The sequence below is a fragment of the Salvia splendens genome, chromosome 6 (genome assembly GCF_004379255.2).
Source record: "Salvia splendens isolate huo1 chromosome 6, SspV2, whole genome shotgun sequence".
NCBI lineage: Eukaryota > Viridiplantae > Streptophyta > Magnoliopsida > Lamiales > Lamiaceae > Salvia > Salvia splendens.
The window spans coordinates 35789970-35811560 of NC_056037.1; the positions used below are offsets into that span (position 1 = coordinate 35789970).

General features: G+C 35.0%; 1 protein-coding gene across 1 annotated transcript; it reads right to left on the minus strand.

Moving 5' to 3' along the window:
* Positions 1–3200: 3200 nt before the first annotated feature.
* On the minus strand, positions 3201–21190 carry LOC121807442 (callose synthase 3). Its single transcript, XM_042207678.1, has 43 exons — positions 21024–21190; positions 20282–20531; positions 19507–19607; positions 19088–19212; positions 18875–18968; positions 18584–18694; positions 18391–18507; positions 17996–18088; positions 17070–17161; positions 16710–16836; positions 15842–15979; positions 15681–15757; positions 14973–15066; positions 14255–14374; positions 14047–14164; positions 13270–13604; positions 13131–13183; positions 12992–13052; positions 12368–12449; positions 12188–12237; positions 11961–12047; positions 11305–11442; positions 11109–11203; positions 10906–10990; positions 10329–10489; positions 10130–10253; positions 9907–10007; positions 9694–9823; positions 9466–9617; positions 8780–8889; positions 8579–8704; positions 7994–8062; positions 7686–7872; positions 7452–7605; positions 7015–7134; positions 6828–6943; positions 6653–6736; positions 6067–6179; positions 5765–5994; positions 4614–5411; positions 4447–4497; positions 3779–3964; positions 3201–3674 (listed from the first exon to the last, which is right to left on the minus strand). The coding sequence occupies exons 2-43, from the start codon at positions 20472–20474 to the stop codon at positions 3426–3428; spliced, it is 5847 nt and encodes a 1948-aa protein (XP_042063612.1). The 5' UTR covers positions 20475–20531; positions 21024–21190; the 3' UTR covers positions 3201–3425.
* Positions 21191–21591: the final 401 nt, after the last annotated feature.

Below are 21591 nucleotides of genomic sequence, written 5' to 3' on the forward strand. Positions count from 1 at the left end.
GTTTGCTCGATTAAGAGTCTGTCTTTTGATTTACCCTTACCAAAGGAAAGATGTTTCCCATATTAGTATCGACTAAGTCACTAACTAATATAGTGGTATGTATTCTTGTGGAAGTGTGGACTAATTTATAATCCAAAAGACTGTGTCAAAAGCTGTTATGCATTCTATGAATATAATGTAGACACCGATAGTAATGATGTGCTTATTGTGGAAAATAATAATTTAACGTTGTGATAGGAAATTATGGTTGTAATATTTATATAAACATATGAAAATTAAGGCAAAAAATAGATTGGATGGTAATTTCAGTACTATATAATTATTTGGTTGGATAATTTGTATTACCTCCGTTCCGCATTAACTGTCTCATTTACTTTTCTGTACTCGTTTTGTAAAAATGATAACAAATAGTTAAAGTCGAGAAATAGTAAAATAAGAGAGAATTGAGTCTTCTTTACATTATTCTCTCTTACTTTACTATTTCTCCACTTTAATTATTTATTACTTCATTTGTCCCTCTGTAGTAGAGGCGTTTCTTTTCGACACGGGATTTACGAAAAAATGTTTTAAATGAGTTAAGTAAAACGAGAATAAAGTAGAAAGGAAAAAAGATAGAGAGATGAAGAGAGAATATGATTTAGCTACATAGGGATGGAGGGAGTATCATTTTTACAAAACAAGTCTAGAAAAGTAAATATGAAAGTCCATAAAAGTAAATATAAAAAAACATCACTGCGATCATTTCGTAGCGTCGGTCATTAGGAGTGGGGTTTATAATTTCGTTTTGAACTGCACGTTAAAACCAACCAAATTTTACTAGTGTTTTGTTCACTTTGGTTTGATTTATAGTTTGGAGGATATGACTTGGGTTTTTATAAAAACTACGCCGTATGATTTACGCATAAAAGTTTGCACTAGATATCAACCTTCCATGAAATATTTTGTAATGAATCTTTCCCATGTATCAAGAATTTACTTTATATCTTTTCTAATTTGGAAATAATAGTTCATGCATCAAAAAATATTTTGCTCTACCCATGCCAAATTAATTACCAATTATTTAAAATTTATCTTTCCATTTTATAATTTTGAAATAATAGTTCATACACCAGAATTCTATATCTTTCCAGCTTAAATGACACATTTCTTTTTCGCACTTTTTTTGGGAAAATGATACCCTCTCCATCCTTATTAATTTGTCACCATTTGACTCGACATGAGTTTTAAGAAATGTAATAGAAAGTGGGTTGAAACAGTTAGTGGTACGTGGATTCTACTTTTATATATTAGTTTTATAATAAAATGTGAGTGGGAATGAGTTAATGGAATGTGAAGTCCACTTCAAAAATAGTAAAAGTTAAAGGTGACAAATTTTTAGGGTCGGACGGAAAAGGAAATAAAAGACAAATTTTCCGGAATGGAGGGGGTAATAAATATTATAGTTTGGTAAATTAGTGAAACAATCCCAAGTTAAATTATCTTTATACAAATTATCTTAATAAATTTGATTAATATGTTCTACACGTTTGGTAGACTATAGGAAATATTTCTTTTATTTTGTCGTTTGATAGGATTCCAAAATAATAGAATAAAATAGGTAAAAGACAATATTATCTTTTTAATTAACTTTCATACTAATAATTAGGGTTATTTTTAAAATTAGATAAAATGGTGTGTTCTAGCCTCCATCTCTGTTACACAGTCTCCTTCTCCATTACTCCATTCTCTCAATTCTCAAATCTCCATTACTCATTTCTAAATATAGTAAAGAGAACCGAGACTCTTATTCGCGGACGGAATGAGTACTTTGCATTGGTATATCAAAAGTTCAAAACACATTTTATTAGCCAAGGGATCCGAATGTTTCAAGAATGCAATAATGAATGAGTTAGGCTGCACAGAAATGAATCTTCTACTTTACTATTTATACTTTTAATAAGCAAAGTCCACCAATCTCTACTTATTTAATAGAAGTTGTTGGGGATTTTAACAAATTTCGGATGATCAGTTGAAGACTTGAACTAATCTTACATAGATTCATAGCCCAACATATGTGAAACAAATCTTGAAACTCTTTTGCATGTGAATATATCTCCTTAAAAAAATAGTACTCCGCCTTTTAATTAAATAAGTCAATGAATTAATTTATATAAAGACTATTCATAGCCTAACGTATGCAACTACCATTAAAATAATATAAAGTATTTTTTTATGAAATTTAAATGGATTACACAAATGTAGAGAACTAAAAACAAAGGAAATTTATGTAAAAAAATATGTTAATATGAGGGTATTTGTGTAAGAAATAGATTTGTCAAGTTTTAAAATTAATTGAGATAAATAATCAGACCATGGAGACCAAATTATTTATCTATAATATGAGAGTTTATTATATCGGGCCCATCATTAATCATAGGCTTTAGAAATAAATAATCGATGCTACCAAATGATCAATAATGTAGGTAAAATAGTCTAATCTACCATTATCATAACTACCAACTATACCTTAAAGTGAAGAGAAAGTAAAATAAGAATCACGTCTATAATATTCTCTCTTATTTTACTTTCTCTCTTTTAATTATTCATTATCAATTTTCCAAAAAACGTGTCATTAAGGTGGGATGGAAGTACTCTCTTCGTCTGAAAGAAGATGACACTTTCCTTGGGCAGCATAAGATTTTATGTAACTTTATTTTGTGTGTTAAAGTGAAGATAATAAAGAAAGATGAAAAATAAATTAAAGATAAAAGTGTTTCTAATTTTTTTATGATCAAGTGAACATAATTTAAAGGCCACGCCACAGAGAACCTGAGGCCAAACCGCTTGGCCTACTCACATACACCAAAAGTGTTTGTATTTCTATTTTTAATAAATAATCTTGGTTAGGATAAATTAAAAGGGAAAGTAAGTCATATTTAGTGAGACAAAGAGAGTAGTAATCATTAACTCTAGATTGATTCATGTTGTGTTATTATATGCAAGATATAGGTCTTGAATCTGTGCTTTTAACTTTTTAATAAAATCATTTGACAATACAAGCCCGAGTTGTGTAAGAACAAAACATGAACAATACTAGTAGGTATGATAAAGTTTCATTAAACTAGTCAAAATCTTCAATCACATTTCTAAAGCAATAATATCGCCTGCAGCAAAACGTATTAATATAACTTAATTTGATTTTAATTCGTTTTGCAATTTAGTTTTACCTGGTTTCAAAAATTCATCAAACCATGAACAACCCTTGTCGTTGGAGCTACAACATATTCTTAACAACAAGAATTAAATGTCAAAACTAAGAGAGAAGATTCTGCATAATTTAATCAATAAGACATCCCAGGAGGTTAACAACGTTACAACAACAACAACGATCCTGACAAAAACAGTTAAATAGTAAGACATCCGTCCCTGCTGATGTGATGCTATAACTATTCCTTGCTCCGTGAGGATCTGTCTTTTCGATGTCCGCCAAGAATACGAGAAATTTGAAGACCTCTACTGAATGCTTGGTTGAACAACATCCGAGTTTGAAACTCAGACACGAATGGGAACCATGCAAGAAATGCTACTGGTGTAAACAGTAGCAGTCCCATCAAGATCTCATAACCACGTGCAAGTGTTCGGACCGAACCCCAAAATCCGGCTCTTTGAACAACCGGCTTGCATGCTTGTGCAATCTGTTAAGTGCGAGTTGACATGTTTAGATTATGAACCAACACATTTGAATTAATAAACGGAGTTCTTTGCAACAAAACTATTAAAATAGAAGTTCATAACTAACCAGAAGTAAACCCCAACCAGTAGGCAGGAAGGCAAGTATGCAGACTACAATGTCTCTTGGTGTCATGCGAGGGATGACGATCAATATAACCAGGATAGAGATGAACGTGACGAAAATTAAACCTTTGATAAGCCGAAAAGCAAGTTGGAAATTTGCACTGAACTTTCTCCTCCCAACCGAAACTGTCTGAAAAGTATAAGCAATAGAAATATTTATAAAAAAAAAGCGCAACTCAATGGATAAAATGCTTCTCCTCCACCCAATAAGGTCAGGTTTCAAGTCATCATGGTGGTAAGTGTGAAAAGGTTATTTATCCTCTTTAAATTAGAAAAAAATACTAGAAAAAAAAGTGATATTTAAATCTCAGTTAAAACAACTTCAACATTTCTAATTTGATTTCTATATCCAGGTGGTTGATAACATTTTCAAACAAGTAATATTGCTCTTAACATAAACAAAAACTAGAATACAATGCTTTACTTGAATACAACTGAGAAATCTGAACGGAAAATTAGTCAAATTTTCCGTCACCTAGCAAATTAAATTTCACCAATAAAATGGCACCAAACCACAAACTACACTTTCTAGGATACTAATTGAAATCAATCCTCATATTGTGCAGCCTTAAATATGCAAAGGATTCAGAAATAGGGAGAAAGTAACCTCACCTTCATGACAAAAAGGATCAGAAAGATCACTAGCCATGATATGCCATATACCTGTAATACACGCACCGCCGTGAATCAAAGTAGTAGTAAAACTCCAGAAGAATTTACTATAATGGAATAAACAAAAACTAGCAAAGCATAGAAGACTTTCACGTAAAAAAACATACCAGAATACTTTTAGTATGCCTGGTGATGTGCAAGTGATAAACAAGCCCATATTGATAAATGAAAAATCTTGAGGCCAATATGATCTCAGCAATGATGCCTAGTTTCCCTGAATGACGAAGATGGTCCTGTTCTTCCTCCCACCATGATTCCCAACTTTTTTCAGGTGGAACACCGATACCTCCTTGGTTACTAGTCCACTTGTTCCAATCAGTCCAATCATCAACTATCTTTTGCCACTCAAAACCAGAAGGGTTGAAAAGGAAGGGAGCAAATAGCCAGGTGCCAACCATAAACCACATTGATACAGTAATCAATATATATGCAACAGTGCCCCTATAGGATTGCCCAAAGATTTGATAAACAAGGAGCAATATCATTAACTCAAGTCCCTTAACGAAGTGGCTACGAGAGTATAGCCGATAGTTATCAGCAAATTTCGCATGGAACACCACAAACCCACGACCAGTTGGCCTATATTTTGCACCTCCATGAAGTAATGTCCTCCCATAATAATGTGTCTTTGTTCCCAGTGAAAATGTGAAAAACACAGGTGCAAGCTGCAATTGCATCAGTATAAATTCGCTTAATGCAGTTCGAAACCCTTTCTCCAGTCCAATTTCCATCATCATAGGTAGAGCCATCAGAAAACCAATTTGAACAAATGACTGAGAGGCAAGTGCGATTTCAAGAGGTTTATTTTGTCGAATCCCAGGTAGACTACTGAGCCCTTTCTCAAGGCCACTAAGAACAAGATAAAGGCGACCATACAGGAAGATGTACACGGTGAGCACCGTAATCTGCCAGAAGAACACAGGATGGTCAACAGATTTTATAAAAAAAGTACTCCCTCCGTCCCGGCTAAGATGACACATTCCTTGGCCGGCACGAGATTTTAGGAGTTATTGGTTAATGAGTTTAATTGGAGAGAGAAAATGTGGGTGTAAGTATTCAAATAGAGAGAGAGAGATATGAACATTTTAATAGGAGTGGGAAAAAGTGGTTGGGTGTATTAATTGGAGAGATAGTTTCCAAAAAAAGGAATTGTGTCATCTTAGTTGGGACAAACTAAAAAGGAAAACATATCATCTTAAGTGGGACGGAGGGAGTAGTACTCAAAATAACTGTAAGATCTAAAGCTTATTTCACATACCAAGGTACTGAAGTAGAAACCGATTGTGGTGAAATAGCATGACAACATTCGGAAGAAGTCAAAACGATGGCCAAGCCTATATAAATCACGACTTAATGTTTGTTCACCATTTCCATTGGCAATCTTCGCCTCAAACAGAGATATTTGGTTAAGTCCTACATCCCTTCCTTTACCAACTTGTATGTATTCATGATGGGTCACATTTCCTTCACGAAGGGTAGAATTGAAACCTGCACGAGAAGTAAATCATTTACCATCCTACCAAAGAAAGTTCAAGAGTAGCACTATCATTTTGGCCATACCAGCAAATATGTCCTCGCTCAGGTTGATGACCTTGGAGGCTTTGCTCACTCCACCTCTTGTGAGGTGAAATAGTCGATCAAAAACATCTGGATGACCATAATGAAAACGAACCCTTCAAAAAGACACAAGATTTATATTATAGTATCAACTTTGATTGATGACAGATAAGATAAGGAGTCAAATCCAGAAGGTGTCATAAGAAAAATATACACAGGAAAAATCATAAAATAATCAAAAGGTATATCAGATTATAGGCAAAGGATGGCCAATGGAAAATATTGGAACTAGTTTACTGGTACGATTACTTGCGAATATAACCAGTAGCAAAGGCTAGATATGCTACGAGTCATCACTAAAATCTTTTAAGTGAACTGTTGAAGATAAAAAAAACAAATGAATGAACGGGGATGATGAAGAAACAGTAGACCATACTTTTATTATGACATTAGTAATTGTGGAAATATTATCCAAGGAAATACAAGTATAAGGTCATGACCAGCACTAAGTGCTATATTTACTCCAAAAGCAATGTTATATTCATGAATACTGAGCGACAGGGGAGGATGAAGAAACAGTAGAACTTACTTTAAAGGATTGGCCAACAATCTCTGACCGATGGTAACAAAACTTGTCTCTTGATTTGACATAAACCAAGCAAGGGAGGAAACACTGCATCACATGGCAAGAGAAAATTCAGTCATCAAAACAAGAGTCTATATACTTTTTCCTTAAGAAAATGCTAACTATGACGAATGCTGACCTTCCAGTAAATATATGTTCCCTCAAACCAAGAATTGATGGATGCCTCACATCATGTCGCTTAAGAAATTCTTGAAGCAGGTTTCTCATTTTCAGAGCTTCTTCCATATAGTTATCCTAAATGGGATATTTATTTTCAGGACATATAGAATGAATCTCAAATCCAAATAAGCATGAGAATACTTTACCTGATTCATATCAATTGCCTGTAACCCTTCTCCACGTGTAAAAATGATGGCATGATTCTGATTTTCAGGTTTTCCTTCCCCCATGATGGCAGGTCCTGGAAGCTTTATACGATAGATTACCTGCACAGGACCTCCTATATGTTATACAGCATACACGAATTACAGTAATTGCACATGCAAAATTGAATCAGAAACTGCCAAGAAGGTTAAGTAAATTGATGTCTGTTTTTGATGAATGACTAGTATTTGGCCAACTACTTGTGTGAACTTTGACAAGCAAATCACTGGCTGCAAATTATATAGAATCCCAGACAGCCTGCTGAGGAGAAGAGGGTCCCCTTCATAAGTAACTTCAACAATATGATTCAGCAACATATATTCCACCAACCTAAACAACCTATATATCTCTTCTAACATTATGAATACATTTGTTTTACCTGGTCCAGGTTCTGGCCTGGCTCTGAAGAGTTTGACTTTGGCAGAGCAGCCTTCACAAGGGTGGAGTAATACACCTTATCATTCACCTTCTTGGACCTGTCTTTACTTGGCTCTTCAACTTCATCTATATATGCTACTCGAAGAGATGGGTATCTGTTCAATGCAATCTATGTAGGTGAGAATTGCTGCAAGGAAACCGCTAACAACAACAACTACAGGTCTATAATTCTTACGTCGTCATAAGTCTCAATATATCCTGTGCACGAGGATCGCCAGATCGTTTTTGAATACCATACAGCTGACAAGATACAACATAAGTGAACTTCATATCTGAAACTGCTTGACACTGAGTCCAAAGTGACCTCTCTCCTTTTAATTGATCCTCATTCAACTCAACAGCCTTGTATCCTTCCATTAAATCTGTTCAAATTGCACAAAATTACTGTGTCCGCTAAAATTGGTAATCAAATATCAAATGGCTTGAAATGTTAAAATTAGGTGTTGTCCTCATTCAAAGAATCAGGAGCACAAGATAAAGTACCATCATCCTTGGCCATATCAAGGAAGGCTTGAAGCTCAAGTGCTTTGCGGTAGTACATCATTCCTCTTACTGTCACAAATTAGGGCAAGGCGTTAGCAAAAAAAGTCAACTTGATCTTGGAAAAAAGATGGGAAGAATAACCTGCTCAAGGTAGCAAAGGCATTTCAAGCAAACTACCAACTAAAGAAATCATATGCGCATACCAGTTGTGCATATAAAATCAACCAGTGATCAACTAGTTAATAATTCCCTAAAACCATCCAATCATAGCTATGACATGTACTCAAGTGTGTATTACTTAAGCTATTCAACATTTTAACTTGATTGGTGGTGTTCTACTTATTAGCAGGTCCATTTAAGACCATATAATTAAGCACCCTAACAGATTCTACTCAGGATGGATTCTTTTATCCAAGGAGGAGTTGACATGACACAAGGTCAAAGAATCCAGTCATTGGTATGCTGCAATTCAGGCACCCAAAAACCACTTACCTGCAACCCCTAAAAGTGGAGACAGAAATAATATGAAAACAAAAAATGACAGACTACGAACCACAGACTTCGTAGAATTTTACTTGATCATACCAGTTCTTGTTAACGTTTGACCCCTATAAGATGCCCAAAGGCGTAGTTGTTCTTCTAATTCATCAGATCCTCTAAGTTCTTCCTCACTGAGACACTTCACACGCTCCAGAAAATTTTCCCATTCATCTGCATGATTTAGTAGCAAGGTTAGTAGAGAATGAGAAATATTATCCTACAAGGAAGCACACCTAAAGCACAAACCTGGGTAAATTTTCTGCAAGTAAAAGAGAATGGAAACACCATCTTCATTTGGCACTTCTAGCTCAGGCAAAGAGAAAAGAACTTCCTCCGTATAATAAGGAGTCAAAACCCTAAATAGAAAATAACTACGTTAAATCACAAACATAAAGGCAAAACATGATAACTTAGATACAAGGGATTAGGATATAGGACCTAGGACAATCAAAGGCACACCTTTTGTGAAGCTAAGCTTGTTTAGTCAGGATAACAGTGATGACTCAAATCAGAGAGAAAAACAAAAGAGGCAGAAATAGATTTCTTAGATGCATAATTGAATATCTACTCTGATACAGTACTATATAATTCCCAAGTTCGAAAAGTGAGTACTCTTTGAATACCTAATTTATAGATTTCCCTCATATCCACTAGGGAATTTTGCGTAAACTAAACTTTGCTAAAAATTGGTATACTGTATACCTAGTGCCACACACCAGTACGGAACATTACAATTTAAAACAGAAGTAACTCAATTCATAACAGACTGTTTTTTGTTTCAAATTACTTTTTTTTGTAGGTTTCATAGTTTCAAGTCTACCCATAATTGGTTTAGCACAAAAGCTTAAATTTCAGTTAAAGAATGTATGGAACCCACAAGGGCAATTTGTGGCACAAATATAAATGTACAAAAGACCGGACTCAGGACTCACGAGAAAGAAAGCATATTGCGGATTTTAGGAGCTGAAGGCATGTCCATAAACAAAGAGTTGGAGAAGAAGGAAATGCGTCTTCTAGCTTCAAGGTTCGATGGTACATCCATAGCTGATTCCTTTACCGTCAGCAACAAATACAATCTTTTGATCTGTGCCAATAAAATATCTGAGCTGTCGAACAAGTATAGATGTACAAAAAGATCTATTGATTTCTATTAAGAGTACCTTCTCTTTCCAAGCTTCTGAGTCGGGAGTTGGAAACTTGATGGCTCCAGTGGAGGCAAATAACTGATATTGTTGGTCAAGAGGGACCATTCCTTCATGTCCTGATCCACCGTGAATTGAATCTAACAAGCTACAAAAACACCCAAAATAAGAAGACTCCATGGAGAACTCAAAAGATGACATGGAGACCAATTGGAACCAGAAGATAGTTACTTGGATATGTGATCTTCCATCATTATATCACGGGTAACTACTTCAAGCATATCCTGGAAAAGAATGACTACTTGATCCCTATCCTCCTGCTTATTGTCTAGCTGTGAAAGCGACCAAATCCAATCTAGGTTACAAATTTGCAGAACCAACAGCAACAGTCTATAATTCTAAAGACAAATTAAAAAAATAAAGAAAAGAACACTGCAATAAAAAAGGTACCAACCAAGTATTTTACAAGCCTAACAAAGAGATCATAAAGACTGGGAAGAGCACTAAGCCTGTAATCTGTTAATAGATCGTCCTCTGATATATGCTTGTCAACTTCAGAAAAGATGTACTCAATGACCCTGGAAAAACATTAAAAATTTCAAGAAACTAAATTAATTGTGCCAGTGTCAGGATGTAAGTTGCTGAAAACTTACTCTTTTTCTCGATTTCCACGAACTAAGGTTTTAATGATGTTTCGGAAAGAAGCATAGCACTCGCAGACAGCAGAATACATGTAATCATCAGATTGTATCCGTTTTTTCAGTTCACTATCTTTTCCATTACTATCTTTAGCCATATCCACTGCTATAGGAATCTGTATCATGAACATTATCAGTCAGATAAAAGTTGTAATAATACAACAACCAATCATTTATATTGCTTTGATATCCACACCAATTGATTATACTCAAACTTCAGATGTTAATAAAGTAATAAACAAAAGGTGATTTAACTTTAAGCTTAAGTATTTACTAGTATGTTCCTTAATTTAGCTAGTTAAGACCAATATTTCTCCTAACTTGATGACATAAATGTCAAACAGCAACAAAACTTGGGATTTCATGTTATACTTTATCTTTTCTGTGAACTACTCTTTTTCCAAATAAGGAGAAGATAGAAGAGGATGATTTCTTGAAGATGACTAGTAAAAAGATGGTAGGAGTATTAATTAAGGTCTCCTCATCAGATGGTAAAAGCCAAGTTGAAATAGTAAAAGTGGTGCAAGACAACCTTGCTGGCAAGCAAAAATGGGGGCCACTGTATCAGCTCCAAATCACGATCAGCCCAATATGGTACAAGCAGCAGATCCATTTCCCTGAAATGGAAGCAAGTTGTGAGATCATTCAAAAAAAAGCTATGCCCAGAATGACATGATAAAAAAGAAGTATATAAACCAATGTCTTATTTAGCAACAATCAGAGAGAAGAAGGCACCTGTCACTTATAAGATCTTCCTCTCTGAAACTTGTTATTATTTTGTTCCACAACTGAGCAAACCTTGCAGCTTCTTTTTCTTTACTGGATGGGATCTGGTATAGTGGCATTCATATGGTAGTCCATATCAATATCAGTAAAGTAGAATGACCAGGGGGATTAAAATTCACATTTAGCCACTAAAGAAATACAATACCACTTCAAACTTGCGGGAAAATGTAGCCTTCAGTCCTTTCTTTTTCACAATCTCACTTTTATCCTCAGGAATTAAGCATGCATTAAAAGCACCTGGCAACGATTGGAACCGTGATCTAAGCATTCCCAACGTCCGAATCTGATAAAGAAAAAGAGGACAGATTAAACCCAAAAGAGAATCATCAGTTATATATTCAAACATAAAATTCATGCTGAAAAACTTTTATTGGGGGGAATGGCATCATTTTTTATCAGCGTTCTTATCAGGTAGAACAAAATTCTAGTGAAAATATTCATTATTGAGTAAACCAACTACTAAATACAGCTCAATACTTGCAGCACTAACATAATGACATATGCTTAGCTTTCAGCTTATTGAGCGCATACGTACAGAAATATAAACAAAAAGGGCTAGAAGAGTGTTTAATCAAGGCAATATCAATTTCCTTGAGAGCAGTCTTTCTACCAAGGGGTGGGGATGATCTATGCATGTTTTCCCTTATAGATATTAGATTCAGAATTCTTGAATTTTTTCACATAATAAAATATAATTTTTTTAACTAGTTGAATAGTGAATACTGCTCAAAACAATTGGAAAATAAAACTTCTAGTTATCAGCATTTGTATCAGAAAATAAAGAAAAAGATTTCAGCTGACCTCTCCAAGACGACGGAATGCACCATATATGCCCCCAAACAGTGTGGAGAATATAGCATACCAGATCTGTGCGTCCATGAAATATACCTAAAAAGAAAAAATTCCTCAAATTATATCAGAAAGAGTAAATAATTCGCAGTTCCAACACCCCCCACCCCCCAAAAAAAAATAAAACAATGAAAATAAGCATCAAAGTGGAAACTTAAAGTATAATGCCTCATCCATACAAGGATAACTGGAGCCCAGATTGCAATCACGACGCCAATATTCATCTTAGCTGCAAATACAACAAGGTTACAAGAAAAATTAAAAAAAAAAATCAGGTGAGTGAAAATATACACACAAAAAAATTGGCATTTGTCTGTGCTTTTAGCAGTTCATTTCCAGATAACAGCCGCATTGACTACCTTGAGGAAAAAACTCATGCCACTGGTAAGCTGACACATGAGCACTCATGATAGTTCTTGTTGGACCAACTAAAGGCTTTATCTGCACCAGAAAGGTTCAGGCAGCTTAATCAGAATATATTGTAACCGGAGCTAGACAAATTTTGTTAAAGAGGACAAAGGGATCAAAATCTATCCGGGGGTGGGCAAGGGTGCTAAGTAATAAAATCATCAATATAGGTACAAAGGAACTTATGGAAAACTTAGCCCCTCAAGCCTTGACGAGTTGCCACCCTTAGGTACAAGATAACAGTTTCTGTTAACTGTGCTAAAATGAAAAAGATAATACGCTTTCAATGTCCTAAGGTGAACATCCTCTTTTTCTCAGTAGTACATGCTTAAACCTAACCACAAAGGCGTACACTCTAATAGAGCATAAGAAGACCGAAATATGGATAGCAACTAACAATAAAGCTGACCCCACAGGGAGCAGCAACAGTTTCGATGAGAACCACGCATGCTTAAAGCCAACAAAAAAACATGTTCCAGCTTATAAAAGCGCTAATAAAATCAATAGTCAACACATACTTCAAAAATTAGTATGAAGACTACACAAATAAAAAAAGAAATGGTAAATGTTTGCACCTCGATATAGAAACTGAAAGCTAACTTTGTAATGGTAAGGAGCACCCAGAATAATGTATACCTGAGAATGGAAAAGTATATAATTTATTACACGAGGTCATGCTATAGAATACAAAAAGATCTCATCCTTAATGCTTACTTGAAGAGAGAAAAGGTACTTTCATGCATTCCCCTGCCAACATAGAGCCGAGGCTGCAGCACATAAACATAAACAAAGTTGCTACCTGAACTTTTTTAATGAACAATACCATGAGAATATAATGTAATTCAAAGCACACCTGGGACCACCACATCATTAGCATCACAATCCTATAATTGGACCTCTCAAGGAACCGACGAACAAAGGGGAAAAGGAACAGAAAGGCAGCAAGCAAATTTGGTGATAAGTAGATAACAACAGCCAAGATGAACAATGAATGATCACTTGAGCTACTTCCAATCCAACTTCTGATTGTTTGAGCAAACCCAGGAGCATTCTTCCATGAATAAGCATAGGTAACAGGCAGGATAACCACCCAAGCAGCAGCAGACACAACCTTTAGAATGTATCTTAACTTGACATGGAAGGACATGCTCTGTCTAGCTTTCCAACTCAGAATTACATCAAGGATAGCTGCAGCAGTTATGCAGTTAGATATCACGATGAAGAGGCAAATGGAAGTTTTATTTCAATGGGATCAGTTGGAAGCGTGGAAACTATCACAAACCAATAACATAATAATAGATGAATAGTCTGTCTTGGTCACAACAGTATGTATTACTAGTTTTCATCCTTGAATATTACCAAGGGTACGCTGTCATGCATATGTGCGTAAACTAAAATTTCCAGGATAATCGTTTACTTGACACCCAAGAGTCAAATAAAAGGACAGGGAAAATACCAAAAAAAAAAGATGATATATCTGTCCACTGATATCTATTACAGAGAAGCATTAACATGGAGTAATATTGACACATAATCAGCTTTCAGGAAAATCAACCAAGCATCATGAATATTTTAAGAATTACAAACAGATACTATGAAAAGGACTTCAAATACAAATAAGTCAATTTACCTTGTCCAAGTTTCAATATTGCAGCAGTTATAAAGATGCTCAGTACTTTCTTGAAAACATCATCTTCAAAAATTGCACTAGGTTGTCCTGAGCCATTCCAAGCAATAATGATCATAGCCTGATCAAGGACAGCGGATTTGAATGTCAGTGCTAAAGAATGGTATGGATAATCAAACAAAAAAGTCTAAGAAGACTGCAAAGAACATACCTGTAAGCTCAGGATGAAGAAACTCCACATTCTGTCAAAGCTTCTAAAGATATGCCAATATGAACGAGCCTCAACAAAATTTACTTTCCCCACCCACCTATCTTTAGTAGGTTTTGTCTCCTGAATTCATAGAAAATCACATTCAGATATGTTAAAGGACAATCACATTGAACTTTGAAGATGTTCTATGAAATGATCAAATAGGTAAGTTACTCAATTGGACATATAATAACACAGTCGGACTTTGAAAATAAATTAATTTAAAGAAAAGGGAAATGGAGATGGTGATGTGAAGCTCAGAAGACTTGTTACAGCATTTTGTAAATCTTGCTACAGAGCAAATAGATGAACGTTCAAAGAGCAAAAATTGTGAATTTATAATGCGGTGCATGCCTGGAGCTAGTGCATATAATAACAGTTACACGAGCTAGTGCAATCTATAATATATAATAATAATAATAATAATAATAATAATAATAATAATAATAATAATAATAATAATAATAGATAAAACCCAACGAACCCAGTTATAAATTTTAGAATGCTGTGAGTTCCTATAAAGATGTGGAATTTTCAAATCACATTTTCATAAGATTTTCTTTGATTGGATGAAGCCAAATAAAAGTATAGTCTTCACTTTGGATTCTTAAAACCAAGTTGTTCCATATTGATCATGTCAGGAACATGTTAAGGATAAATGAACTTATTCTATGCTTACTCCATTTGAATCACTCTGGAACTGATCCACTGGCTTGCAGAAAAAATCAGCATCAGCACGCATGGGCCAACCCAACCGAAAGCAATCTACGGACCTATATTTTTCGGAAAAAAGTTAGTACATGAGTGGTCAAAACTAAGGGTAATGAAATCCCAACTATTTTTGGACCAACACTTATATCCTGAAGTATCAGAATGTTTTTTAACTCCAAAAGGTTGGTGTGGCTCACCAGATTGCCACAGCATTTTGAACAAAATATATCAAAACTATCATGGAAAAAATGACATTGTTTGTGCATTATAAGAGCGTATCATCAATACTGATCTACTTTTTCTTCTGAAAAAAGGTGTAATCACCAGAACTGATCTGTTCTAACAAGTTCCAACTTCTGAACAGTCAAGTTATAACCAGTTCTGGCTTCTGAACAGATCAATTCTGGCAATCCAATTTCATAAGGCACAAAGGGTACCATTTTTGTCACCGGGTTTTTTTATATAGTTGTTAATTACTCTGTAGCAGTACGGCATACCACGTCAACTTTACAGAGCCAGAAGATGGACAAGGGCATAATTGATGTATAATCGGTAGTTCATGGTTGAAAAACATTTCTGATGGTTCAGGATATGGTTGATAACGCATGGTTAAAGGGATATGTACCCTAAACTTATTGTGTAACATTCTTTTTATCATACTAGGATATCATATTACCAAAAGTACTCATTTAAATCATCATAATTTCTCCACTGGGAGTGCTTGGATTTTCCTTTCTTGCTCCTTGAAGCTTCCTGAACATAGAAAAGATAAAATTAAGTAAAAGAAAAGCATAAGCAAATCAACATGCGGAATGAATGGAAGACAGTAGGGTATACCCGAGCAATCACATCATAAATTGGGGTGACAACTTTTTTTAGGAAGGCCTCGTCTTCTCCTCCGTAAGCAGGCTTCACATTCTCGCCAGTCATCGGACTTACATTACCAGCAAGCATACCATAAAGTTCAAAAGCCATCTACAAAGTTAAAATTCCAAAAGGATTACTAGGAGAATGTGAGAGAATAATATATTCTCTCAGACATAGAGAACACAAGGAAACTCCTGAAATTCAGATATAAAAGAGGAAACAAGCTCTAGAAGATAAAGTAACATAAGACTAGAAAATAATACACACACACACACACAACTAGAGGCGAGAATAGTGAAAAATTGCCCACTCTATCTTATTATACTACCAGAAAAAGGTAAATGATATTGCTGATGCACCAGCACTACTATGATAAGAGGTAAAAGGTTCCTTAATTTCATGGTCAACCTGATATGTGAATTGTAAATTACAAATCAGTTACGTGTCCATTTGCAAGGAAGGTTCAATCTAGAAACATATGTAAAAAATTTCATGAGACACACATGTAAAATCACTTTTTATGTAAGCAAAAATCATTTCTGTGGAAACACTGCACAATAGGCATGCTAGACCTAGAAATTGAGCAAATCATATGCACGTCTTCTTATAGTTTGTGGTGAGCAAGGTTACACTCACGTCTATGCTTAGTGCCACAGCTATGTACTTTTAGAATCAAAATTCACTCATCCATATAAAAACCGCATGGTCCTACGTCTTAAAGTAGGATGGAATTTCCAAAATGCCTCCAACAAACAATGAAAAGATACCCAAGGAATGGTAAAATTGAGGCCAACTCATTCATTGATTAACTAATTGAAGTAAATATCCAAAAGCATACATGATGATAGATGTAGCACAGGCACTCTGGCATGAATCTCAAATTGGCAGCTTCTCCCCATATAAGAAGATATAGCCCCATATACAGCAACTTGCGCTGTTGCACTTCTTGTTGTATAGTAGGTAGCCTGCAATTGATAAAACCAACACTAATCAGAGAAAAATTATAAGATTAAGATATATCATGGTAGATTGAAAATTTTCCCTATAGTGAAACCAATACTAGTTTTAAACATCCACTGGTAAAGAAACTCAACATAAGCTCCATTGGCATAAATGAGAACACATAACATATGAATGAACATTGGAGAAACTGAGGCAGGATACTTTATCAGAATGACAGTTCTCACTGAAAACTTACCACAGGCTACTTTTGCGATCTAAATACTTGCACCATTTCTTGTAATTCTTGAAAAGCTTCTTCATCACTTCATCTAGAGCACGCTCATCCAACTAAAACCACAAACTGGTGTTAAGAGCTACTAGAGCAAAAGACAATGATATAGGACTAACTCATGTCTGCCATCACCAATCAAACTCAATCGACACCTTTATCCTTAAGTACCAAATAATGTTTGTAGTGTGAAACCTAATTTTTCAGTATCTTGAAACATTTGAGAAATTGATTGGGGCAAAAGAAAAAAAAAACAGATCTTATAACACCCTCCACTCATTTATGGTAGATGCATGAATCATTGGGTGATCAATTATGCAATTGACACGCTCATAGTGGATAACTTGAGTGCATGGGAACTGGGCTGTAGTAAATTATTTAATAGTTTACTTCAGTTTTTTATTAGAGCCATGATTCACATATTCTTTGTATTAAATAGGCCTATGACATGCATGGGCCTTGAAGCTGTTTTGCTTTGCGTTCAACAGTAGTTTGAGAGTTAGATATTATCATCGTAGAACTTATTAGCTTGAGAGTTAATTTCTAGTTCTTCCATATGTTTTCTGTGTGATCACCTCAACTCACAGCAATACTCAAGGTAAAAGGAAGTGATATGCCACATTGTCACTTTTTTCAAAAGGAAAGAGATAGATGCATTAGCTAATGTACTATAGTGAGGAAACAATAATGCCAACTTCAGTCGAATCAGTACTATTGTTTTCAAGGTTTCATTTGATAACCACTTGGTACTACATGCTTTAGCTTTTTCAAAACGTCTTTTTTATTTGCTAATCACTGGTCAAAGATATTGGCTATCCAAGGGATCTAGGATAAAAGTGACACAGGGAAAGAACTCTATATCATGTATTAAAGTTCTCACAGGGAGGCCAAACCTTCGGTTGTTGATCAGGCTTTGGAAACTGTCGTATGTGCACGTTTGCAAGTAGTAAAATCAAATGCTCCCTTTGATTTGCCACATTATCTTTCTGCAAATTAACAGTCAACAGTAATGTAAATATATTGGGTATTCAAGCTGTTAAAATCTCAACTTTCATGATTTAGTATAAGTATAATTATCTACAGAAAAATCAAATTTATCATTTGTAGTGGAATATATATCAACATAATTATATGATTTATTTGGATTTAATATTTTCATGATTATATTATCCTAATTGCATTGTAGGACTTAGGATTCTTTCATGGAGTGATTAGCCTGTTAAATCCATTCTATTTACTTTATTTAGATAAACTATACTAGTAGTATAATACAATAATGAGATATCACCTGAAAACCAAACATTGCTTGAAGCCAGTCAAGGACATCTTCATCCTTTTTCTTTTTGTAATCCTTAGGCCAAAGAAGACCTCTGGTATTTCGAAGTGCATGTACGGCAGCTTGAATCTGAATAGTGTAATTGTTAAAAATCATAAAAAATCAGACTGGAAACTAATGAGAACTAGCCTATTTCAAAGTTGACCTCTGGATATTTCATGATAGCCTGATTCGCACTGTCAGGATCAAGAGGTAGAATATTGTAAGGGACATATATTTCTGTCTTCTCTGCAACTTTATCGTGAGTCTCCAATATCTGTGCAATCGAAAATCGAACAATTAATTACTTATGCAACATAAAAAGAGAGCATGATTCATATATTACTGTCCATTTTTTCAGAACCAATATGCATTCTGCCTATGGTTGTTAAGAAAAGGAAAAATCTGTGAAAAACGGAAACAAAAGGAATCAAAGAAAATGAATAGCAGTATAGACCTCACGATCAACTTCCACAGATTGTGTCTGGTTAACTGCTTTCAAAACCTCGAAGAGAACATTAGCTGTTTGGTATGCTTTTGTGAGCTGTGCACTGTACATTGACAAAGTAAAGAACAAAGATCAGTGATCATTAACAAATTTACTGACAAATCATATATTTGCAATGCATCATCCAAGAGGGAAACAGAATCGGTGATCAATAAAACTTACCGATCAGCTTTGTCAGCAGCATTTTGCAAAGCTTGGATATACTTTTTGTAGTAATGCTGATAAAAACTCTGCATTTCACGTGCATCACTTTTTTTAACTCTTCCTATCAATGTTGGATCGTTTTCCTGCACGATGTGAACCAGAATTGAAAATAATCAAAATTTTATCAACATAAACAATATAATGAACAGAGTACAGCAAACTCTAATAAAAAACCTGAAGATGTGTTGTCAAAACTGTCCATTAATCACTAATCAGTTGCAAGGTGACAACCATCACGATTAAGATACACCAACAAGAGGTGAAATTTATTTTAAAGTGTATTTGATTCACTATTGTTACTTGGGCTGGTTTTCATTGGAAAAAGTTCGATGCACAAGCAAGCATTGCCATACATCGTGAAAAGGTCTCATGCTTACCCTTTCGAGACGTTGTAGAAGAGCTGTTTTGAATTGCCGAACACCACGTCCGCTTGAAGTAGGGTCCAACCTGTGAGCCTTTTCAAAAGCATAAAACCTACCTGCATTGTTCAACCATTGGTTATGAGGAAAGCAACAAAGGGAAAATCAAGTAAATAAGCAATAGACACAAGAACGGGTTTCATAAAATTCTCCAGAGATACTTGCGCTAAATTTATTAACTCATTAAACCTTGGTAAAAAAGTATACATAATAAAGATGTATTATGCATATAGGTATATACACCACCAGAGAAAGAGATCATAAGTATTGAGATTGCCCTTCTGGGGCTCAAATGTATAATTAAAAAAACATCTCTTAGTATTGGGGTACTTTGAGAATGACTTAGCAATTGGAAAGAACAAAAAAAACAAAATTTCACTTCCATGAGGGTTTACTATATATAAATAAAACCAAGTATTTGACGAAAAAGATGTTCTTCAACATGGTTAATGAAATCCCCTGCTTTTTTCTTTTCGGTAGCTACAGAAAACTACACGGCTTGGATTTCTTCACAACTTCTCCGGATCACCAACATATCGAGAAAGAAATCTCCATTAACGTCAAGCAGCCACAATATATCAAACACCAAAACCTCATTACTCAAAGCACCAGTCCTAACCTAAACATTGTAAATAACAGAAACCGCACTTTGCATCTCTATTCTCATACAACATAATGAAAACATGACCACATTACACAATTACAGATTAGAACATTGCATTGCTAGGCTTACAGAGGTAGGCAACACGCGGGTTGCTAGGCTCCACTTCATTGGCAACTCGAAGAATGGGAGCAATTTCAACCAGAGACGATGGCACTACTTCACTGTCAAACACAGACTCCCCGAGATTACCCACCGTCTGAGTGCGCGTAATCCGCCGCTGCAGCTGTGGATTCTGCTGCGACGACCCTCCCCTGGCTGACATTTTCACTCTGTATCCTCCTCCTCCTCCTCAAGCAAATATCCGAAAAACCATATACTCCTGAAAAAAGTAAAAAACAAAATTAAACACATCTTACCATAGAATCTTCAAACTCAACGAAAATCAATAATAATGCGGAATATCTAACCAAAACCACGAGTCCTGTTTCACTCAAAAAAGCAAAAACCAGAAAATGGATGCATGTCCAACTCTGTGACTATTTCTGAGCATAAATTTAAATTAGCATTATATCCCTAAATATCCGCCTAACAACAATAATTCAAAATAAAAAAAGGCAGGAATGAGAATGTCAGAGAATTACAAGTAGTTTTCAAAAATATAGAGTATTTTTTACGGAGCCAACAACACACCAACCCCTGCGTGTTACGCAACAAATAAACAATGCATATTAAGCAGCGACATTGATTGCAAGTTCAGAAAACTAAAATAAAATTATACAGTTATTTTCTAGAAAACATGTAAACATTGAGATTTTTTTTTTTGAATTGTTTTTCTGAATTGTTTTTATTTATTTTGGCTTCGGTTTCTTACTTGTGGAGTTGCAGGGGGGCTGAGAAAAGCGAGATGAGGGAGAGAGATTCGAATGCAGAACCCTATGAGAGAGGAAAAGGTAGCGTGAGGGGCGGTGGTGCTGTGCTTTTAAGCTACTAGTGAGTGAGAAAGTGAAGAGAGAGAGAGAATATGCAGGCTTGCCGAAAGTGAATTGAAATTTTTGGGCTTGTGCGTGTGTGTGAGAGAGATACCAAATTTGGCAAATTGATTCAACTCATTTCTTATTAGTTTCCGAATTATAATCTGTATATTTCAACAAAAATAATCTTGATAAGCTCATCCGCAACACCGTCTCTTATCCGTCTTTTAACCGTCTCATCTATTAACGGTTCATGGGCTACTTTTCACTCCATCTCTTAACTAAGAGACAGTCATGCAACCATCCATCTCTTAACCGTCTATTAACCATCTCATTCCTTAACTATTCATTCAATTTCATTTTTTATTTTTATTTCCAACAATTTCAATTAATAAAAACACACTTCATTAAATTAAATAAAATAAAATTACAACTTAAAATCCTAAAAAAATACATAATTAAATTCCT